Source organism: Calliphora vicina, chromosome 5 (assembly GCF_958450345.1).
Source record: "Calliphora vicina chromosome 5, idCalVici1.1, whole genome shotgun sequence".
In the NCBI taxonomy this organism is placed as follows: domain Eukaryota; kingdom Metazoa; phylum Arthropoda; class Insecta; order Diptera; family Calliphoridae; genus Calliphora; species Calliphora vicina.
In genome coordinates, this window is record NC_088784.1 from 62,558,634 (window position 1) to 62,584,621 (window position 25,988).

At 30.8% G+C, this 25,988-nt stretch overlaps 2 protein-coding genes across 2 annotated transcripts; both read left to right on the forward strand.

The window, feature by feature from the left end:
• Positions 1–1,063: 1,063 nt before the first annotated feature.
• LOC135962006 (uncharacterized) lies at positions 1,064–24,481 on the forward strand. The gene is made up of 6 exons (XM_065513679.1): positions 1,064–1,287; positions 13,388–13,525; positions 14,900–15,670; positions 15,734–15,921; positions 22,450–22,671; positions 22,749–24,481. Exons 1-6 carry the CDS (start codon positions 1,138–1,140, stop codon positions 22,954–22,956), a joined length of 1,677 nt encoding a protein of 558 aa, XP_065369751.1. The 5' UTR covers positions 1,064–1,137; the 3' UTR covers positions 22,957–24,481.
• LOC135960654 (uncharacterized) lies at positions 5,404–7,368 on the forward strand. The gene is made up of 4 exons (XM_065511994.1): positions 5,404–6,036; positions 6,117–6,232; positions 6,710–6,803; positions 6,865–7,368. Exons 1-4 carry the CDS (start codon positions 5,734–5,736, stop codon positions 6,979–6,981), a joined length of 630 nt encoding a protein of 209 aa, XP_065368066.1. The 5' UTR covers positions 5,404–5,733; the 3' UTR covers positions 6,982–7,368.
• Positions 24,482–25,988: the final 1,507 nt, after the last annotated feature.

Consider the following 25,988-nt stretch of genomic DNA (forward strand, 5'->3'; position numbering starts at 1 on the left):
AACAGCTGTTGAAATTAATTTATTTGTTTTAATTTTGTTGAGAGATACAAAAGTAAAATTTTATTTGTGTTTGTTATTGTGAAGAAATTGAAGTCTGTTCAGTAACTGGCTGATTTATGCAGAGCAACATATATACAAAATACAACTCTATGTACTATGATTCAGGGATGGCAAAGTTGGTACAATTGTACTTTTTGGTGCAATTAGCTACATAAACGTACATTGGTATGTATATTTATAACCCATTTAGTATAATTTTAAAATTATATGTAACTTGGAAAATGCAGTCAATAATAGATACTAGCTGGTCCCGGTCTGCCTTATAGGTTCTAAATGTCTGTGTTGCATTAATCTGCTTCTCATGTTATCGGAACGTTTATTTAATGGAAATACAAAATCTGTTGTTTGAACCTTCAAAATCATTTACATTCATTAAAATCGTAACTTCCTTCCAAAATAATTATTCGATCTGATATCAATTACAATCTCTCTCTCTCTTCATATTTAAATTCAATTTAATAGTTTATTTTAGGACAGGCGGCATCGCATAATAATTTTTCTCTTAATAACCAGTTTTTGGATGTTTTTATCCGACACATGTAAATACGCGACTTTTATTACTGTATAACTTTTAAACCAACAGAGCGCAGCAAAAACTATTTACACAATTAATCATAGAATTTTATTGATTTATTTACATGATATTAAACTTATATAAATAATAAATAAATATTAATATATAAAATAATAGAATTTTAAATTATATTAATGGTGAAGAAATTACAGTCGTACATTTAAGCAAATATCATAAATTTGGAAAAATTGTATCTTATTTTAAGGAAAAATAATTTGCGTACGCTTGTAGGAAATTTTTTTTATATCTGCATATAAAATTTAGAAAAAATTTGATTTGGTACAATATGTTTCGAAAAAGTAAAATTTTAAAAGCTGGTAGATACATTTTTTAAATTTCATTTCACACCCCTGCAGTGATTATCGAGTACCCAAGAAAAGTCGTAGTTAATTATTCAATGTATTTATATCACTATTGTATTGTCGTTGAAGACGTAAATATTTCGGAAAAGAAGAGTTTTATTAAAATTTGTGGCGTTATTTATTATAATTGTTTAGCTGCCAATGTCCAAGAAAAATAGAACACGTTTAACTAAGAAACACAAGCGTAAGGATAGACGTAAAAGAGAAAGAAATTTGCGAAAAATGGAGCAACCCAATAAATGTACTAGTACTGATGAAAATGCTTCTTCTAGTAACGTGGTAAATGTTAATGTAAGTTATTATTAATTATTTTTAGAATATATACATATCGAAGAATTGTAATTCCGAGGTGGATAAAAAACTAGTATGTCATTACCGTTACAGTTTATCTCCCCTCGTGAGTTTTAAGTATTTCATTATTAGTTCAATTCTTGACCTCATTACGGTTTATCGAAGTTTAGTATTTGGCACCTGGTGGATTACCAAAGAAACCTAATTTAAAAAACGAAAAAAAACTTGGAAGTTGAGTTCAAAAATTGTGTCATTATACGAACTTGTGTTCATTGTTATTGTTGTAGCAGCGTAAACAATTTTACAATATTTAATCAGGGAGTTCTGTATGTACATCAAGTCTAATCAATTGTGATACTTCGTCTGGGTGGGTCCAAAAATCCACTGGCCGTTGTGAAATATGATTGGCTGGACAGTTGAATATCTGGACATAAGTTGAGGACGGCACGGTCTATGCGGTACCAGAAGACATTCAGCCCAATTATGAATAACAAATTCCGCGGGAGTTTATTCCCCGGGGAATTTTTATACATAATTGGGCTGATTAAGTCTATTCCTCCATCCTGATCTTAGATGTGCCAGAACGACTCTTGTTTTACGCAGAATCTTTTCGGCGTCTGCTATTGCAAAGTGCAATATTCATACGGTATCCTGCTATCGCGGAATTAATGGCGTCTCTATGACTGTAGTGCAAAGCTGTCATATACGAGTTGCGATCAAATGGATCCTGCACATACCGCTATATGCTCTCCTCGGGGATACTCCAACTGTGTAATGTTGACGTTTGGATGACTCCGGTGACATCCCAGAAGGAACTGTTGACGTTGTGTTCTACCGGTCAAGGAACATGAGGGAGGTGTTCTCATTATAATTTATGATGGTGTTATGAAAAATTCGAGTTAAAATTATGGCTATTAGAGAAACCCAAGCTTAATTCATAAACAACGTTTTCTTTTATAAATTTACCAATAACAATAACCCTGCAAATCGTCGACCAATCGTAGTAAAATAATGAACTGAAACATAAACGTGACTATGAGTCGGTAAATAGTGGTCCAAATGACAAAAGGACACTATTTCACAGTTAGAGTATCCAAAACCGAAACCGGTCACCCGGTTTTTTCATCATTGTAAACTCCACCGGTTTCGGTTTTTTGACAAACCGGTTTTTGTAAGACGGTTAACCGGTTTTAATGAAATATATTTTCTAAAGCTCATTCAAACATATTTATGAAAAACTTTGATACCATTTTGTGAGCTGCTTGAAGAGTGGCTACCCATGGAACCTAACCTAACCTTGATACCATTTTTAAAAATATTGATTTAATTTATACAAAATTATAGCATTTGACAATATTTCGTAAATGATATAAAATAATTGCATAAAGATAGAGCCTTAAGAATTCGAAAATGCTAAATTTCCGAAGATTTAGTACACAATTCTTAACACATTTCCTATTAGCGTCCACAAATAAAAATAAATTTTAGGAGGCCTTTTTCAAATTAAATAAATATTTAATATAAGCCGGTTTTTGTGAAGATAAAAACCGAAACCGTTTAACCGGTTTTTTTAAAATACACTAATCAAAACCGGTTTTTTCAAAAACACACTCTTTCGGTTAAACCGGAAACCTTGTTTTAAAATTTGTCGGTTTTTTGGACACTCTATAATCACAGTGCAACACATAAAATGCAAACTCCTTCTCATGTGGAATTTCTCGAAGTACTTGAGAAATATTTGTCATGTGTGACCCTACCTTAAGTATGCAGCGCGATAGACAACGCAATTCGGTATTTCGCGGTACTATTATTTTTAAGTGAATTATGAACGTTAAACTGATTTTCGTAAGTGGCCTTATATGGGACCTAGAAGCAATTATGGACCGATCATATAATATAATTTTGTAAAATAGTTAAGATTTATATAAAACACGTTCATGTTACATTTCATCACGATACTAATGTTTTTAAGTTAATTATGAACGTTAAAGTTTATTTCTGAAAGGGACCAAACTTTACAGCATGATTCCTGAGTACACAAAACTGATCCTTGATAAATGTTATCGTGATTGTTGTATAAATAACACTTTTATGAGTTTATGCAATTCTGAAGGGAAATTAATTGTATGGGATCTAGGCTAAATCATGGACCGATTTTATCCAAAATCAATTGGGTTCATTTTTGGGCCTAATAAATCATAAAACTATCAAAAAATCCAACCTCTAACTCAAAAAACAATTCTAATATTTTTGGCCAGATTTTATGGTAAAATGCTTCTTTCTGTAAGTGCTGTTCGAATTTTATGGCCTCATGTATATTTTGGCTAAACTTTGATTATTCATGCAATTTTTTTCACAAATAAATAAATTGTACCTACTTTTTCTAGACTTCTAAATGGTCTTTCATTAAGCGGTTCCTATCTTTAAATATAAATAAAACAAAGTTTTTGTGAGATATCATCGACATTTTTTATTAATTTGAAAGATGAATCAACGACATTATGTATGGAATAAAAAATCGTACAAATGTCCGCTGCGGGTGGCCTGTATCCGAAATGTTAATTTTTCCATGACTGGCTCATAAATCAGGCTGATGGCATGAGTTATATTGTCTTTGAGGGTCGCTGTGATTTGTTGACTTAAGAAAACCCCACAAGAAAAAGATTAACGGGGTCAAATCTATCGAAGATCATGCCCTCAAATCGCTCGTGAAGAATGTTCAATATTGCATGAGGTTTTTGGCACGTAGCGTCGTCCTGTTGAAACCACATATTAGGTTCAGTTTCCAACTGCTTCAGACCCCATTCAGCGGACGTGTGTTCGTGTTGTTGTTCTAGATCAGACCAGATTCCTAGATCTGACAATATCCATAAATCCATAATATTTTAAAATTTTATGAGTGTACTTTGTAGTATGTAAAATTACCAATTATAAATCTGTATAAATCATACTTCAATATATTTGAGTGCTTCAAATATTGATATTATCTTCGCACATAAATTGAGGCCATCAGAGCAAGAGTGGTGTAATCCACAATCAATACAAAAGTGGAACAAGCTACCTTATTGTAATCAAAAGCTGGAGCTGAAAATTCATTTTTAACAGAGCATACTATAATAAAGTAATAAAGAAAAGTGGTGTAAGTTGAATATACCACTTTTGTATTATGTATTGTGACCAATGTGGGGCAAGAATATATACATAAAGATGTCGATGTTCTGTCATTGAAGAAATATACCATACATTTTTGATCATGCACATTCATATTTACCATGATTTTGGTGTTATAGAAAAAATTCTCGAAAAAGATAAAGAGAATGTATGGAAGTTATTTTTTCTCTTCCAAATCGCTGGAAAAAATGTAACCAAGATAAAAATTTCGGATAGTGTGGAGTGGTTAAAAGTTTAGTGGCTAAGATTCCATAAAATCCCTTAATTATAAATTGTTTTCAAGTATTCTAACAATGAATATTTCCTCTTTAAAGAAGTTAGTGTTAAAAATAAAAAAAGGCAATCAATGACCATAACACAACTAGATGCATTGGAAAAACCAACATTAGCTAAAAAAGCCCCTATTGAATTGTTGCCCTTCACACTTTTTATAACAACCTGAATTGCTCCAACATGAGGTGTATTATGATTAGACAGATTACTATGTATATTGATTGATTTCTTATTCAACTTGTCCTAAAGTGGTGTAAATTGGACCAAAATATCATAAATGCAGAAGTGGTGTAACCCACAATTAATAAATGCAAAAATACACCGATATTGTAAATTTAGAAGTTCTTTTTATAAATTAAAAATAAAAAAAAATGTTCACAAATGAAATTATATTGAAAAAAAATATTCAAACAATTTAAAGTCCCCATTTTCCCTAAGTAAAAAGTTGGGGGTTACACCACTTTTGCGCTGATAGCCTCAATTAGTCCTTGTTGTTTTTTTTTTTGGACATATTTACAATTTTAAAAATAGTGTCAAAATTTCACATTAGCATGTTTAAACCCTTAAATGTTATTGTTATCGGTTAGTATCGTTGTTTTGGTGGTTGTTTTTTTTAATGTGGCATCACCAGAAGCTGCCCATTAGCTTTTAAGCTTAAATTTTTTCACCCCCAAAATCAACTACTACAAACATTCCGTATCGCCACCCTCTTTTTTCTAACAAAAAAAAAGGAAGACAAAAACCACAAAGTATTAAGAAAAATAGTTTGACTCATACAGTTTGTTTGTTGTTGGTAACAAACTAGTGGAAAAAATACATACAATAAAAATCAAAATCTTAGTAAAATCTTAAAACTACATATTTTTTATTTAATTTAAATATAAAACAAAGCAAGCAAAATATAGTTTCCTAATTACAACTACCTCCAGTTTATGACAAATTTAATTAAGCATAAAAGAAAAACCCAAAGAAAATCATAGAAAAAGAAACCAACAAATAATTATGACAAATTGTGATTTATATGATATTTGGTCCAAGGCCTGTAATCATTATGACATACCCGAAGACACAATACGTTCCTGGTATGAACGTATACGCAGTAAACTCGATGAGGATGTCACCAAACGAGTCTATCACAATTGGTCTTGTATGTTGGCACCCAAACGTATAGAATTGGAAAAGGCCAAACCACATATTGTATTGGCTGCCTTTTTTCAATACTATGAATTTGATTTAGAAAGAAGTTGTGTACAAGATAATTGTAAAATATTTACGGAATTTTGTCAAGACGGCCTTATTGAAGATGTAAGTATTGTGGGGTATTGAAATTTAATTCATTTAATTACCATTGTATACATACAAAAATATTGTATATTTTAATTTAGGAGAATATGAAACAGTTGGTGTGCCGTTTATTGGGTGAAAAGAGTACAGAAGCAATTAATGGTGACATTGACTATGACACGGCATTTTTACAGGATTTGGATTTATTAATATTGGCGTAAGTATTTTTTCACATTGTATAAGTATTAAACTAAAATGTTTAAGGTTGTAGAGCAATTTATTTCGGAGTCACGGAGTAAATATTCATTAGGTACTACATATTAGCTGAAATATTTTGTCAATATGTGTGTCATTGGAAAAAATATAAAAATCCCTTTTATAGAATATATATTTTTTTGGATTTCATTAAGCAAAAAAGATTTAGATTTGTTTACCAACTAGTTTTTATTTTAGGTTAAAGGGCTTTAATAAAAATTAACTTTAAAATTTCGTGGTTAGGCTGAAGAAGTAAACCAAATTTCTAAAAAAAGATTATTTTAAAATAATAAAATTCTAAATTCTATTTGAAATTTATTTTATAATCCGAAATTTAAAATAATTGTCGACTTTATGGATTTAAAATCTTAGCTTTTGTGGTTAGGCTGTATTTTTTTAGAAATTAAAAATTATTTTAAAACAATTTCTATATTTTTAGCTCAACACCAGATGTTTATAAAAATTATGCACAATTGTCGCGTCAAGAGTGGTCAACATCGGGTAAAACCAATTTCGATATGTTACGGCGTAAAGTGAGTTATTACTTGAATTTTAATTAATCTAATATTCCCTTAAATATTTCTCTGATTTTAGACTTTAACCACATTGTTGGCCTTGGATATTTATCAAACTCCTGAATTTAGTAATAAATATGCCAAAACAGCACGTGCCAATATTGAACAAGAACTTAAAGAACTAGAAAATTGTTAAATGAATGTAAATCTTTAGGACCATCAAATATATTTCTGTTGATTTGTTCAAATTTTCAATAAGAATCTAAAAATTACTTTTGATATTAAGAACGGATGTTTTATAAAAGTTTTAAAATGTTGAATGATTTTTAGCAAATCAATTAACTCAATTTGATGATATTTAAATATTAATCTAATGTTCTAGATTAATTCTTATTTACAGTAAATGTTTTTCTTTTCGTTTTGCTTAACGCTGACATTTAACAAAATATATATGAAGTATACAATCAAAAGTATTAAAATAATAGAGCAAAATAAAGATTATACAATCCCAATAGAATTAATTGATTTCATTTAGAGATACAATTTTTGAGTATTTTTTTTTTTAGATAATAATCAGTTAACATTAGTTAATTCATTGTATTAAAAATATACACATGTATTTACAAACAAGAAAGTATTACATTCAATTTTAAATAGCATTTATTAAGAAATTTGAAAGTTAAATTGAATTGTAATTTGTTTTATTTGCAGTTCATTAATATTCCTTCTTTACTTTACTAGCTTGCAAGTAACTCTTAAAGTGGATTTCTTCAGATGTTTTTTGAGAAAAAGAATATGAAACATACAATATTTTACTATCACAGTTGACTTTGAAAACGTAAAAAAAAGTTCGGTTTTTACAAAATTCAAACCACAATAACTTGACAGATAGCCAATGTAAGGGAGTGAATCAAAATCCTTAATTTTTCTTGTTCCTTAAATATGAAATGGGAATTATTTTAATACTTCACATAAAATATAAGACTTATGTAACAATATTTACTTCACTTCCATACATGGACAATTTCATATGTAAGAAATACTAAATTATACTGATTCTTTGGTTATTGTATGTTCATAATAATCCAGCCATTAGTTAAGTAATGGCATGTCATCACTCATCAGAAGTAGTTTATTGAGTTTTGTAGACCGAAATAAAAATTAGTTTTTCAAAAATCTTTTGGATCAGAAGGATTTATATCTCATCTTCCTCAATGTCTGATTATTTTAAGCCTAACGATATACTGAGAGTTTTTATACAAACATTTTTTTTAAAATAAAATAAATGACTAAACATTGAGAAAATGGAGGTAAGAGTTTCAGAAATCCTAAATAGGTTTTATATACAACCATTAAACAGAGTTCTTTTGTTCAATCTTGCTGTTTTTTTTTTTTGTTGCTATTTTCTATATGTATGTATGTTTTATTATATTAATGTTTGTAATTGTAAATGCCAAAAATAAAAATAAAATAAATGTAACAACTAGTCAAAACAATGCAAAATATATATACAACAATAACTATGCATATGAATTGCAAACTTATAGTTTTATTTCCTTAAGCTACATATACACTATATGGCTACTCAACTAAGTTGAATGTGAAAAAATTCACATTGAAATCATTTATGATTTTAATCTGCATCTGAGAAGCATTTTTGAGTCAGTTGATGAACTCTTCTCCGTTGTTCAACTCAGATGAGAAGTCAAAAATTGTAAATACAGCTTTAACAAAATCTAATTAAAGTAATAACTGATATTTTTGGATGAATTGTTGTTAACAGCAGGTAAGTAGAAGGAAAACAAATTGAAATTATGTGAAGTATAACATTTTAATGGAACATTTTTATTCTCAAAGGAATTGCAAGACAGACTACTACCATCTAAATTATTATTATTTCATCTAAAATAAAATAAATTGTACCTTTAAACCTTTAATGAATTCATTACGAATTACTTCATTCCTTTGAAAATTCATTATTTCTAGAATTAATTCTTTATATAAATAATAAAAATTTTCTTTAATTCAAATCCATTACAAAATAGTTTTAAAAATGTATTGAATGATTCGATTTATCTTCAATTCCAATTTAGTGCAAAAAGGCTTAAGGCAATTCTTTTCAATTCATTTTATAAATGTTTAACTCTTTCAGCCATGGTTTTATGTGTATAAGTTTATAATCAAAACAATTGAATTTAAAATAAATTAACTTTAATTAAGGTTAATTTATTTTGAAAAATAATAAAAAATAAAAAAAACAGATAAAGTTTTTTATGGAATGGGGTGGTTAGTTTATTAACTACCATGACGGTTGGCATTAAAAATAATTATGATGAAAATTTTCGTAGCGATGAAAGCTAATCATTTTGACTAAATTGTGTGTAGGCTGTGTATGTGAGACATTCTTCAATTATATTATATTATTTGGAATACCCCCAACTCATGTGTAATCACCCGGCTCTATCAATAGAAAATTTGTTCCCCGAAAGGTCATCTTATGGCGAAATAGTAAAAGTATCGAAAAAATTACAAATATTTGTATAAGGTAGTTCTACTTTTATTAATATTTGAAAATAACTAATGTCCAGATTTTCAAAGGCTTATGACAAAACATAAAGAAATTCAGAATGAGTTGGGAAAAACTTATAGCTCAAGTTGCAGTTTTTATACGCATACGTTATTTGGCAGTTCGAGAAAAAATATGCATTTGCATATAAATCCTCCTCCACATTTTACATTTGATCCATTTATTTTGAATTATTAAAAAAAATACAGTTCAGCATTAATTCCACTAAGTTTTTGAGAAAATTCAGATCAATTTCGTACGATTTTTGTTTAATTTACAGTTATAACGCTGTTTTGATTCTGGGCATTATTTGCGTAAAATTTATGGGCCGTGTACCATCATAAATTCTCCCTCGCTAATTGGCTAGTCCATCCGAGGAACACGATTTTGCTTAGTTTGAAACATGATCTATGCAATCTTCATAAATAAATGAGATGAGAGCATCGAATATCATTCGACCTCAAATCAAGCCAATAGCTAGACTACTACCATCCAAATTATTAGTAATTTATCTAAAGCAAAGGTTTGAAAGAATTAATTCTTAATTAAATTTTCGAAATTGAAATAAATTTTAGCTCCTAACCATTAGGCTTAATTACTTTGTACTTAAAATTTATTTAATTCATTCCATTGAGAATTCATGCTTTATGGAATTAGTTCCCTATTGAATCATTCAAATTATATTTAATTCAAATCCATTACAAAATAGCCTTAAAAAAATATTGATGATTCGATTTTTCTTCAGTTCAAATCGTCCCCTTAATAAAACAATGGTGTATAATTTTTTTGCCATTTCGAAATAATTGAGTTTAAAATTTTTATTTTAGTAGACATTTAGACATCTAAATAAATAAAAAGTAATATTTCAATTGATCTTTTGACCCACTTTGTGTAAGTAGAATTTCACCAAATTTTGACCACATATAGAATCAGTAATGTAGATTCTTATTATGCAACTAGCTGAACCCGGTCCGCGTTGCTGGCCCTTAGAAAACATCTGTATTATATTGCATCTCGATTTTAATATACAGTGTCGGACAAAGTCGGTGATCCCATCTTCCATATTAATACAAATGGTGGCATTCCGGCTGGTTCCAAAAAATTCAAAAATTCAGTAGGATAATCGACGGCTTGTTCTTCGTTCATTACTGTGTCAATCTATTTGTATTTTATTGTTTCACCAGGCAGTTTCAATTGTATTTGCTTATTGAGCTTGTTAACATCATAATTTGTTGGTGCCAAAATTGCATGTTCCCACAGCCAATCCCAATTGTTGTAGTTGGTTGTAAGACTTGGGAATACTTTGTCGACAACTTCTTGAATATTCATTTCCATCTGGCAGAAGTCCGGGAATGAAATCTCATTTGTGGAGGGATCAATTGGAATTTTACCATTTCCGATGTCCGACAATTGCTTTGAGAAAGTTTCGGCAGAAGGGTATTGCAGCAAATGCACACGCATGTTCGTTGATAGCGTTCGGCTTCTGTAGCTTAATATCCTGTGAAATAAATTTGAACTTCGTACTTGGGAAGCGGGATCAAATTCTGTGGTACATTTGGCCTTGAACTTTAAAGGTGGGCATGAAACCGACGTCATTTGAAAGCATGAGTTGTTCTTTTGGATATTTTGAAGGAAGTGTTTGAAAATAGGAAATGTAACTTAGAAATAGCTCAGACGGCTCAATAACTGGTGGCAGAATAACTTTACCGTTCGAACAGCACATTCCCGGGGATTCCTTAGGGAACTTCAAAATGCTGCAATGTAAGTAATGTTTGTTTATTGCGCCAATCAGTACATCCTTGTGATTCCTGTAGTCATCATACTTATTGTAATAATAAAAGTATGATTTACATTGTTACCCGCTATGCTTTTCTGAAGATTCCGTAAAATTTTATCAAAATCGGTCCAGCCGTTTTTGAGTCCATATGGAACATATATACACACATCTGTTTTTATATATAATGGCATTAGCGGTATAATGTAAAAACTTGATTTTTACACACCTCTCCGCCCACAGACCGAATATCAAAAATCGGACTATACGGTGTTACCTGCTGGGCTATTCTGAAGATTCCCTGAAAATTTCATCAAAATCGGTCCAGAAGTTTTTTATATATATAGATGGTATTAGCGGTATAATGTAAAAATTTTATTTTGCCACGCCCCTCCGCCCACAGACCGAAAATCAAAAATCTAACTTTACAGTGTTACCCGCCAGTCTATTCTGAAGATTCGCTGAAAATTTCATTAAAATCTGTCCAGTCGTTTTTGAGTTCATTCGGAACATACATACATACATACATACATATCCACATACAAACATCCATTTTTATATATATAGATAGATGGTATATATGCTTATACACTATTGTTTTATTGAGGGGACGATTTGAACTGAAGAAAAATCGAATCATCAATAGTTCAAAAAGGCTTAAGTCAATTGTTTTCAATTCATTTTGTAAATGATTAATAGCAAAACAAAAACTGAAGAAAAGATATATCAGTTAATTTTTTATTGAATGAATTCTGTTATGCATTAATTCCATTATGAATTAATTCAACGATGAATGAATTAAATGAATGGCTAAAATTGTTTATTTAATAATTAAGATTTTAACGAATTAAGCTCAAATTGAATTAGTTAATTCAAAGCTCTGATCTAAAGAATGTAAACTTTAAAAAAATACTTTTTTCAGATGGATAAAGTTAAAACTGAAAATTAAACAAAGATGGTAGGAAATTATTCTGAATTTTCACAAAAAATTAGTGGAATCATTGCTGGATATTATTTTTTTTTTTAATAATTCAAAACAATGGATCCTCGTTATTTAAAAAATTACAAACTTTTGCAAGAGTTTGTGGAGTTCTATATTAGGTATTCCCCTAAAAACTCAAATACTCATAAATTCTTTAAATATTTGTTATATAAATAATTGTGTGCATTGGTCAATAATTGATTATATTCCTCATAAAAATATCTATATATAGTTTATAATCGACCCCCGATCTAAAGTAAGGCATTTACGAGATATAACAGATGATCGATAACTACACAAATGACCGATTTAAGTTACTAAATGTAGAAAATGTATCACATTCATATAATTTCCCTTTAAATAAAATTTCCATTAAAATTAAGAAAAAATAATGAATTAACGATTTTTATATGTATTTCAATTTGTTTTCTAATGGTAAGTATTTTTTACTACTAACAATTATATATATAAATATATATACATAGAGCGGAAACTACCAAAAAAAAATATACTGACATAATTACAAATACATACGTGTACTGTTTTTGTATTCATATAGTTTACCACTTAGGTTTCTGACAACTGATTTAGGTCTTTGACATGAGAGTTTTCGCTCTATATATATTATATATATGAGGAGTCGCAGAACAAAAGGTACTTTTTTGCACATTTCAAATTTTTGGGAAATTGAGTTTTATTTATTTCGCCCCCTTAAAATATTGCATGAACCTGGAAATGGTAACAAGTTTATTACTTATCAATAGATACATCTAACTGCCATAAGTCACCAAATTAAATGTTAAGGATGTTTGATATAAAACCATTTTAATATCGGAAAAAGAACCTTTTGTTAAAAAATATAGAAAACAAAGTACCTTTTGTTAAAAACAAAATTAAAAAGTATATTTTTTATGGGTTTTTTTAATCGATAATAATTTAAATTAATGTTTTTAATATTGATCTAATATATAAACAAATTACACATTGAAATTAAATATTTTTTTTTTCATTTTATACTAGTGTTGTACGTTTTGTTAAGCACAATTTTTTTTAGAAACCATTTACTTAGCAAAAAAATTAAAAAAATTTTCTAACTTGATTGTTTCTTGAAGATTTCAACCCAAATATAAAATTCCAAAAAACCCATTTTTGAAAAAATGCGAAAAAGTACCTTTTGTTCTGCGGCTCCTCATATATTTCTATACTAACATTATTGAAAACATTTATTAAAATTTTTGTTATAAAATAATTAATAAAATTTATTTTTGTTTTGTATAAAGTGTCAAGCCGATCAAAGACTCTCAACTAGTCGACATTGTAAAAAGAAATTATCACCGAAAAATAATTTCAAAAGAAGTCCTTGGAAAAATGCTGGTGGTAAAGTGAATAGATTTAGAAAAATAATTGATGACCAGGCAGTAAGTTTATTGTTGAAAAATTGAAAATGAAACACAATACAGTGGCGACAATTCAAATAACATGGTTTTCATGGAAAAATTCAAACACGACTTGTTTTCATGCTATTATTTCCAAATATTTTTATCAAAAAACTGTTAAATAATTGCAAACCAAATAGGGTTCATTCCTAATGAACCCTATTAAGTTATATAACTATATGTATAGCCAATCGAACGATTCGATTGTATCCATAGATTTTTTCAACAGATAATCGTTTGATACAGAAGAATTACGATTTAAATAACCAAAGTTTTGTCACCCCAATAAAAGATTTTCAGTCATAACAGATAAATTCAGTCTTTAGACTTAATTATTTGATTGACAAAAACTTCAGTTATCACAACCAAAACTATTTTCTCTGTGTGGAAAAACAAATAAATGTTTATTTAACCCTCCGTTACTCGCAACTGATCTGGTTGATACAGACAAACATTTTTTTATTGTAAATTTTTTTAAACACCCTAAATTTTAAGCTATTTTTTGATAAAATAATATTTTTACTGCAATTTTTTTTGTATTACTCTTTTAAATACATTGCATTTAATATTGTTTTCATGTTTTCGAAATAAAAAGTGAAGAGATTATTTTCAAACGCACCTTTTTTCGATTCTCGATTGAAAATTATTGCGACTAACGGAGGGTTAAGCAAAGTAAGACTTTTCTAGTAGGTCTACTTATTACAAATTGAAATTTTAAGAACTTATTTATGCACATTCTTATTTGAAAAAGTTCTCTTTCAAGACGAATTTCACATTTTTTCCAGATCGGGTCAATTATCGAAGGCAACCGAACTTCAGTTGCGTTGCGAGAGGGCAACTAGAAGTTTTTGGTTGCCAATTTGGCAACAGAAAATGATAACTGCCAGTTGCCATCTGTAATACCATTTTGGAAACTGCCAACGCATCTTTAGTTTGGTTGCCAAACATAATAGACACATTCGTCTTTTAAATTATTGAATCTTGGTGATTTTTTTGAAAATAAATTTAAAGTTTTTGGCATAATGTAGTTTTAAAAAATTCACGGGAATAAAAATAATTGGAAAATGTTGAGAAATTATGATACACCAACATAGTGATTCACAGAATCGGTTTTAAAGATAACGAACCCTACCGAAACTAGTGGACCTGGAGTGTATTTAAGAATAGTGTTAGACATGTTATCAGTTGAAAGTTTGGATTATTACAAACAAATGAGTTGAAAATAATTTGGAAAATTTACATGAAAATTAAACAACCAAATCGAAACTGAATTTTTGCATACAGAACGTCCTATTTGACTTGTCACAACTATATACATACATATTTATCTTTTTTTTTTAAATTCCCCCTTTACAGAGAAGAATAGTTAAACGGAGTATTCACCTAGTAAATGAGAATCACTCACGGAAAATACTAACAACGAAAACAGTTTCTTCCTCAAAGGTTAATAAACGTTTGATCAACAACAGTAGCAGCAACATAAATAGGAGAATTGTCAAACGTAAAAGTAAAGTCTCGCACTCTGTTGCTACATTGGAAGAAGGAGAAATACGGTCGGAAACTGAGAGATATGTAGCAAACGCAGCCACCGATACAAGTAATAAAGCTGAAGATAGTGATGATGATGACTGCATTGTTATCGAACCCACACTAGAAGAAATAACGATTACAGATATTGACGATGATGATGATGTACCTTCAACTAGTGATATATCTACAAATTATCAATCTCTAATAAAATCGTTTAAAGATCGTGTTTCTTCCACACCTTGTCATAACAATAACTCTACGATTATGAAAAATTCAAATAATGATGGTGTTAATCCTACTAACGATGATGTTCTACCCTTTTTTGAAGATGTTGGCCGTAGGTCTGGTATTGAATCTATTAATTCTACAGACACATTCATTGACTACACAAAATTTAGTACTTTAAATGAAAATTCCCAACAAAAACCACGAAAGGAAAATACTTGTGATAAAATCATTAATATAAGTGATACCGGGAACGATTCAACCTTAAAGCGTAAATCTCTCGATTACGATGATGATTCTGTCATTTTTATAAGTGAGACAAATGGAAATGATTTTATTCCCATTGTAGATGATCTTATACCGCCACATAAGGTAATTTTATACTGTTTGCAGGGATTTTGAATATAAACTTAATGCTATAATTTTTGTTTAAAGATTTTGAAAATAAGTGATGCTACTTCAAAACCTGTCCAAAAATTGCGTTCGAATCGAATGTTGTTTACACAAAGTGAAACGAAAACATTAAATAAATACAATGAAAATGCCTACAATCCAGGAGAAAATAAAGAGTTGGCCATCGGTAAACGGATGGTAATTATAGATGGTAGTAATGTGGCATTCAAGTAAGTTTTTAGTTAATACAAATTTAAGTACATTTTTTAAACATGGTTCCTTAAACTTGGCTTTACAACATTTTTAGTTAGCCATGAGACTAATTTACTTATGTTGCTATGAAACGGTTCACATTTCCTGTTATTCTCTATCAACGGGTATGGTCAACCGCTCAGCTGCTTATCGGTTGTTTGGATGTCGAATACTACAACAAACGCAAAAGCTACAAAAAATATCAGGCAGATTTGACAGCTTCAGCCAACATAAACAAAAACAAATTTTATGTGTTTTTTGTAACTGTTGTACATGTTGTGGAATCGACACAGCCTATACTTAATACGCCTTGTTCTCTATGAACTGGTTCACGTACCATGCTATTCACTATCATACATGGGAATTTTTAATTGGCATTGAAATTTTATTGCCATTAGTTGGCAACAATAATTCTAATAATATATTTAAAATAATCACAGATATGCATGAAACAAATGACAGTTGTTTTACAACAATTTTTCAATGGTTGTGGTTTGCATAGCGAGACAAATAACATTTTAAAAAGACAACGACTGTGATATATATTTGTCCCTCTTTCCAAACCTCAACCATTTCGCAATTTTCTTTTGTTTGTATTCTATTGTCATATTACTGGAACCAGCTGATTCATATCTGTTTAATTTGTTCAACAAAATGTTCAAGTTACTTCTAAAAAATTGTCTAAAACTTTTTTCCTACGGTTTTAGTCATAGAAAATTATACATAGAGACGAGACACACCGATTTGTCAAACAAAAATACAACAAATCATATGTTTGATACAACAACAAAATACATTGACTAGCATATATTTTGTTGTTGCAACAGATAGGTTTTTGACAATTTCGTCTCGTCTCTATGTTACCCTATGGTTTTAGTTTTTATGTCGAAATGAAAAAAAACATCAAAAGAAAAATCAACAAAAAGTTGTGTATGTTTATTCAAACAATTATATAATTTTATTATAGCAGTAATTAATCCAAATTTGTAAATAATTAGCAATGAAAAAATTCCATTTAAAATTATTATAATTAAGGTAATGTAAAAAAATAATTCAAATTATTTTCAATTTAATGCTAATGAAATCGTCCATTCTCTATGAACACATTTCAGTATTTATATGTACATACTTCACGCCATTCATCATGAACCCTTTCATATTTCATAATGTTCTCTAATTGCCAAATGTATCAATTAGTTGATAAATTTAGCTACACCAATTTTAATTCAAATTGATAAAAATTATGATGGCTATTCCTGTTCTCACTTTCACCATTCACCGTATTTTTGGAAGCATAATTACAACAATATTATGTAATTTCTTTAGCATTTCTAATTATAAATGTTTAGACGTGAATTTTAGAAACTTTATTTAATATAAATATTGTTCAAATATGCTTCCAAAAATACGGTGAATGGTGAAAGTGAGAACAGGAATAGCCATGATACATGGCTATTTTTCATTTGGATTTTACTTAATTTCATATTAAAATTCCCAATTAAAAGTTCATTTGAAATTTTCTCAATTTTTTTTCTCAAAATGGTGTAGTAATAAAATTTTTATTTTAAAACAAAATACATATCGTTAGCATATTATACAAATACATATCGTTAGCATAGTAAACAAACATTCATACAAAATACATACATTGATTTTAAATATTTTTGAAATCTGTCAATGCAGTTTTTTTTACTTTTTTGGTATGATTTATAATGATCACAGTTTTGAAGAAGTGCATTATCGACTTATAGTTTGTTTTTTGTATTTTTTTCTATTACTTATTTTGTACTTTTTTTAGAGGGTATTGAACATTTTCATATTTGATTTATTGTCACTAAAGTATTTCTCAAAAGGCAATTAGTTGTCGTGGTAATAATAAATTTCAAAATTATCAAAAATTTTATTTTATAAAATATAATGAATAAACCAATAATTAATAACGTAATTATTAGGGTATTCAATTAATCGGGTTACTGGTTTAATCGGTTAATCGAGCAAATAATTAATCGGGGTTTAGATTTATTCGGTTAATTTAAAATTATTCAATTAACCGAATAATTTCTATTCTAACAACAATTCTACCAAAAAATAATAGCAAATATGGTATTTGAGATCCAAAACACACATATGAGTTTTTTAGGATTATAGTGAGATCATCTGAAATATTGTTTTTAAAAAAAAAAGAATATAATTTAAATGATTTTTTCTTTAGATTTAAAAAAACTTGACTTGGAAAAAACTCTCTTGCTGATTTTTTTTTTAAAAAGAGAAGTAACACTCAGGCAATTAATACATATGCCTATACAGGGCACACTTAGTAAGGTGACTGCGATGAAACAGCTGGTTATTTTTTTTTTATTCAGTTTGAACTGTCAATTCACTTGTGGTTGTTGTGGCGAAAAATACAACAAACCCAAAAGCAAAAACAACAACAGGCAACTTTCGGTTTGTACAGCTGTCGCTGAGTTGACAATCTTTGGACGAATATGATTCGGGTCGTTCCGGAACGGAGATCCAATTGTCGTGGGAACGCAAGGAGATAACAGAATAATACTTGGTGATTTCAATGCTCACCACGAGAGTTGGTACTCCCAGCTACCAAACGATCCACGCGGTATTTCATTATCAGACCAGATAGACGACTCGGACTTCGCTGCAATTAAGACCTCTCTACGAGAATAACTGCTCGATGTTCAAGCTCCCCAGACATTTCCATCGTCTGCATGTCGCTTCTTGCCCATACCACCTGGCAAGCCCAAACGGCATTAAACTCCGATCACATCCCTATCTTGATCACAGTAGAGAAGTCTAGCGACTTTGTGGAGCCAGATAAGCGCACGTTCGTTAACTACAAAAAAACTGACTGGCATAGCTTTACGAACTACATAGACGATACACTACGTCACTTGCCGCCCCCCATATGTGCCAGAAGGGGTGAAGCAATCTTTAGAAAGATAGTCCTTCAGGCGGTAAGGCGCTTTATCCCCGCAGGAAGAATACCGAATATTAGACCAAATTTTCCATCACAGGCAGCACGATTGGCTCAAGAACGCGATCTCCTGCGTGCTAGCAATCCAGCTAATGAGCAAATTGAGCAGTTGACGGCTGAAATTGACTTTATCGTCGACGAACATCGCCGCAACAAATGGTTAGACCACCTGAATCATTGCTCAACAGACTCTAAATCGCTATGGTCTACTATCAAAAGTCTATCTGGAAACAATAATCGAAATCAAAACCTCGCTGCTATTGCGTTTAATAACTTGCAACATACAGATGCCAAGAAATGCGCAACACAATTCTGCAGGCAATTTATAGAACACCCCGCCACGCAGAACCGGACCAAAAGGACTATAGTTCGGAGAACTAAGAATCTTACTCGAGATCCTCAGCCATGCTCCTTCACCCCCCGTGAAGTCGAGTTCATTATCTCCAAATCGAAACCTTCTAAAGCTCTAGGTCCGGATGGTATCTCAATGATAATGCTAAAGAAGCTCGGTAAAGTAGGTCTGGAATATCTCACCCACCTTCTGAATCTCTCGATTCACCATTTGGTGATTTCAGATATCTGGAAAGTGGCTCGAGTTATCCCAATTCTAAAACCGGAAAAATCAGCTACCCTAGGAGATTCATACCGCCCCATCTCCTTATTGTCACCAATAGCAAAGATTTTAGAATCCCTACTATTACCCACCCTGAAAGAGCATTTCCCGCTCGCCACACATCAACATGGATTCAGGGAAGCGCATAGCACAACAACGGCTCTAACTCAGATAACCTCCCAGATCGCCAATGGCCTCAATCAGCAACGGCCGTGTCAATGCACCATCGTCGCCGCACTGGATTTATCCAAGGCATTCGATACGGTCGATCACTCGATGCTGATTAATGACATCGTGAACTACACACTCCCAAATGATGTCAAACGCTGGATAGCCAACTATCGATGTGGAAGACATGCGTTTGCCGAGTTCAGAGGCCAGAAATCAAAATACCGCAAGATAAAGATGGGCGTGCCACAAGGAGGAGTACTATCACCGATGCTCGGTGTCCCTTTTCACCTCTTGGACTAAAGAAGTAAGGACGGCGCTCAACATCTCAGTCGAAGGTCGAACTATCCCCACGGTTCAAAACCCGAACATTTTAGGGGTAGTCTTCGACAGCCTCCTTCACTTTTCAAGGCACGCAACCTACATCAACCAAAAGGTTAAAAATAGGAACAAGGTCCTTAAAGCTCTAGCTGGCACCTCTTGGGGCATGAACAAAGAGACGATTGTAGCGACATACAAAGCAATTGGTCGCTCTCTTCTCAACTATGCTGCCCCAGTATGGACCTCATTCCTCAGTGACACCCAATGGCGAGGTTTACAAACGGCCCAAAATAATGCTCTCCGGATCGCAACCGGTTGTGTTAAGATGACGAATGTGGATCATCTACATGAGGAGACCAGGTTACTGTCGGTCAGACAACATAATGTGTTGTTGACTAGACAGTTCCTGTTGGCATGCCATCTGCCGAGTCACCCCAACCATCAGATTCTGATGCAGGATCCTCTTCCCCGACAAATCCGGTTGGACTTTCGACACTTTCGCAGCGACATCCAAGACTTCATACCATCGGACGTCGACAGATTGTCTATTGCAAGTGCTCGGAAATTGTTGCATCAAACGGCGGTTACTGAAGCCATTAATGGCTACAGATGCAACAGAGTCCTAAATGAACACCCCCCTGCGATATCGGATTGTGAGAGACAATTACCAAGGCATACAAGAACTATATTAGCACAATTAAGAGCCGTTTGGTGCAGTTTCCTCAACTGCTACCGAGAACGTATCGTTCCTGGCACTTTAAACCGTTGCCCCGCCTGTCATCAAAGTCCTCACGATTCAATACATTTATTTAATTGTCCCACCAGGTCTACAAATTTGCGCCCCATAGACCTGTGGTTAAGACCAACTGAGGTGGCGCAGTTTCTCCAGCTCCCACTACCACCTACTGACATCAACACAAATAATTAAAATATTCACTCAGGAAAGAACAATCGGTCACAGTAGAACTGTTACAACAACAACAGACAACTTTCACAGTTCACCTACTTTTTAACAAAAACAAAGTACCTGTTGTTTTTGTATTGTTGTAGTGATGTAGTCACCTTACTAAGTATGCCCTGTGCCTATATATAAATGTGTTACTTTCTTTGGAAAGAGGATAGATGGTGAAAGGAGGAGAAAAGCTTTTTAATTGACAACTCTGCAATTGCGCGTTATGTTTGTTATTAGTGCAGGTTGCAGCGCCTCTGGTGGTGAGATGGCGCCGTAGTCAAGCCAACAACCTTTATTTAATTATTTTACTTCGGTGGCGTTTTAGTGTTATACCACCGAAGGAGGGCGCTGTGATAAATATTAGTTATTAGTAAACTAATAATTATTATAAACTGATGTTGTTTATTGGCAGCGGCTGGGAATCGAACCCAGGCCACAAATGCCATATCATGCTTAAAGATCAAACGCGCTAACCAATTAAGCCACAGCACTTTTTTTTAGTTTTTTCTATACATCAAAAATCCATTCGAGTCCTTTTTGGATTGTTTTAGATTGTGAATACTTTTAATAGTTTTGTTAAGTTCTGATAAAAGACTCATTTCAAAATACAAATATAAACAACAAAGTTCGAAAAATATGTAATTTTAATTTGTATTTGAATTGAAACGGAAAAATTAATTTCGGTTAATCGACACAAATTAATCGGTTTATTTGTTATTTGAAAATCGGCAATTTTAAATTATTCGAACAGTTAACCGTCCAAAATTAATCGGTTAACCGATTTACGGTTAATCGATTGAATACCCTAGTAGTTATTTTAAATTTCATTTGACTGAAATAATAATTTTGCAATTTTTTTTACAAAATATGTAAAATGGACGTTTGTATACCACAAAATATGCTTAGCACTTAAAAAAATAAATAATTGTAAACTTTGTTTACGCAAACAGTGTATTTTTACATATTCTAGCGCTTTATATTAAAATCTTAGCACGTTTGCACACTAAAGCTGGCCATTTTTTTTACAAAATATGTAAAATGGACGTTTGTATACCACAAAATATTGTTAGCACTTTTGAATATCACAGAATAACAAGAAAAAAAAAATAATTGTAAACTTTGTTTACGCAAACAGTGTATTTTTACATATTCTAGCGCTTTGTATTAAAATCTTAGCACGTTTGCACACTAAAGCTGGCCACACACGGAATGATTTGTTCGCCTGATTTGTGATTGAAAATTTTCAATTACTTGTGATTTTGTGCGCGCACAGCCCCATACAAGTCGAACACGAACAAATCACACTCACAAATCACCCGTGTGTGGGCAGTTTAAGCTAACAACGATGTGTAAAACTTTTGCCATACAAATTTCATAAAACTAAAAAAGAACCAACCATATTTTTATATTCATTATTATTTTCACATGTTTAACTTCACAGTTTTGTTTTTCATTTTATTCAGACATGCTTTAGATCAGGCATTTTCCGTTAAAGGTTTGAAAATTGCCATCGAATATTTTGAGAGAATGGGCCATGAGGTTAAAGCGATTATTCCACAGTTTCGCATGAATAAATGCAAATCAACGGATCCCGACGAATTAATGAGATTGCACAAAGCGGGTAAAATTGTTCAAACACCCTGTAAAAACTTGCCAGGACTTACGACTTCAAGCTATGATGATAGGTTAATATTACATTTTTTATATACACTCATCCCTATATTATTAAAATTTGATTTGCATTTTTTTGTTTTTTTTTTAGATTTGTTTTACAATTAGCTTTTGAATTGGATGCTGCTATAGTTTCGAATGATAATTATCGTGATTTGTTACATGAAAATCCTGCATTTAAGAAAATCGTAGAAAATCGTGTTATTGGTTATACGTGGTGCAATGATATATTTATTTTACCAAAGGATCCCTATGGAAAATGGGGTCCCTCGTTGAAAACAATTCTTAATCGTACCTAAATGCATATCTATACATATATCATTAAGTATTTTTATACTATAAGTTTGAGAAGACATACAGTTGCAAACATGAAAAAAGCAGTACCACTAATAAACATAGTTGGGGGTAGTGCACTAAATGTTGATTGAAATCAGCATTGCACTATCACTCACTAAAATTGCAAAAAATTTAGTTTGCACTATTTTTTATCAGCTTATTTCTTAACTAGCACTAAAAAAAAATAGTGATAATTTTTTAACTATCACTAAACGAAGATTTAGTGCAAAAATCTGCACTACAATTAATTAGTGCAAAATTTTAACCTGCAATCAAAAAAAGGCTGCATTAAACATACTATCACTAAATTTTCAAAAATGAGTAGTCATGAAATTGTTGAATCCGAATTCGAAAAATAAAAATTTTAAATATTTTTGTTATTTTTAATGAAATATTAGTCTTAAGTTTTAAATTAGTGTACAGGAATAAACTTAAAACATTTTGAACTTAAAAATTTAGTGCACAATTTGAAGTTGCACTCAAATTAGTGCATATAAAAAAGTTGCAATAAACTGATGATTGCATTTTTTTAAATCAACTAATTTAATTTTGAGTGCAACATTTTTTAACTCACTATAACTAATGTTTAGTGAGGCTGCTAATTTTCAACTCAGCACTAAATATGAACAAAATGATTGCACTAATTTTGCACTATCACTAAGTATTAGTGCAAACTGCAAAATTAGTGCACTACCCCCATCTATGCTAATAAATCTGGAAACTGCTTACAACTTTAAAATTATATTTTTTTATTTCATTGTTTTGAAAATAGCGGATTTCATATATGACAATCAGTTTTGTCATCTTAATTATTTAAAGTTTTCAATATTATAAAAATTACTTTTTGTAATTGAATGAAACATTTTTAGTAAATATAATTAATGAATGTTTAAAAAAAATTTTAATTTAGTGTCACCGTATAATTACCTCTATCTCAGTTAGAGCCTAGGGGGACATTTAGAATGCTGTAATTTTAATGATACCTTGTTAGAAAGCTATAGATACAAGCTATCCAAGGATACCAAACTTATTTCCCCAGCTCTTTCGAATGATTTAATATTTGTATTTGTCTTCCATATAATTGCGTCTATCTCAGGCAGGGCCTTTGAAATTGTATTCCATATGGGGGGACTTTTAGAATGCTATAATTTTTTTATATGATTCCCGTGTACAGCTATTCTATTGTTTGCAACTGTATGTATTGTAGTAATTTAATTGTAATAATATTTGCCCAATTCACAATTGATGTCGTACTGTCGTAGCATTGTATGTCATAAATATTTTTCAAACTAATTTTTCGAAACAAAAACAATAAAAAAATTACGACATACAACGATACGACGCTACGGCACCAATTGTGAATTGGGCAATTGTTTTATTAAAAATACATCCTTTTTATGTAGCTTAGATAACATTATTTTTCGAATGATATGTTTTTGTTTTTCTTTTGTTGGTTAATTGAATAACAATAAAATATATTATCGTAAAGATTTTTTTGTTTTTGAATATTTTTGAAAAAATTGTTACGTTTTTATACCCACCACCATATTTTTGATTTTGTCATTCCGTTTGTAACACATCGTAATATTCATCGCAGACCCTCAAAAGTATATAATTCTAAGACGATCTACCTACAATAGGGGCTATAGGGAAGGACTAAGGGTGCTGTTCAGAAAGGTTTGATATTGAAAATGGGCAAAATCGGTCAAGTAGAACCAGAGTTATGGACTAAAATGTGAGACAATCACCAAAAAAGTTGATATATTTCAAAACTTTTGTGCAATTTTCATTAAACATATTGCACACGTTATTCTTATTATAAAATAATAACTTGTATTTAAAATGGTAAAATTTCTTCCCGAAATATGGCTCCATAATACATTAATGTCTATAGAATTGTGGTACTTTTGTATTTTTTTGGTATTGAAAATAGGCAAAATCTAAGAAAATAAATTCTTTTATACAAAATTTACAAAAATCGGTGTTGAATTGGGTGTGGGTATATAAGATTCGGTACAGACAAATATAATACTCTTACTTGTTACCTTTTAAAAATGGTGGTTTATTTCCTTAAAATAAACCGAGTTCTTTTAATTATTTTTAAAGTTGTAAGAACTCTTAATTTTCTTTTAATAATTAAAATTTACACAACATTTTAAATAGTCACTCTCTCCCTTTAAACACAAACTGATAATACGGTTAATGTTGAGCAGTGCTATTTATATATACATCTTCTTGCAAGTTCCAGTATTAAGCAGCTTTAAACGCTACTTCACATTTTGCATTTATCATGGGTATTTATTTAATTTTAAATTTGGCTATCTCTTTTCATTAAACCCCAGAGCATAGAGAATTATACATAGAGACGAGACACTCCTATTTGTCAAACAAAAATACAACAAATCATATGTCTGATACAACAAAATACATTGAATAGCATGTATTTTGTTGTTGCAAGAGTTAGGTTTTTGACAATTACGTTTCGTCTCTACGTAACCCTATGCCACAGAGTCAAATAATTTCTACTCCAGTTAACATTTAAATGTTGCCATTAACATGAATATTTTTAAGTATAAAATTACAAAATTTGTCAATAAAATTAAAAATTGTGTTACGAAATTATATTTGAATTCAAATATAACGGTTTCTAACGGCTGGCTTCAAATTACATCATGTTTCTCAACATTTATATTTCTGGAGACTTCTAATCGTTCTAAGCGTATTGTAAATGCAATAGTGCGCTACGCTTATAATGTTAGACGTAGAATGCATATATCAGACTATGTTATAAGATTTTTAGGATGCTCATTTAATAATTATATTATATATCGTATAATCAAGATTTTCCTTTACACACTCAACAAGAAACCCTCAGATTATTATTCCGAAGATTAGATATAGTATCTTTGAACGGTCTTTTGTTGTTAGAGTAGCTCGCCATTGGAATTATTTACCTATTGACCTTCGCATGTTTTCCCACTCGAATAACGCATTT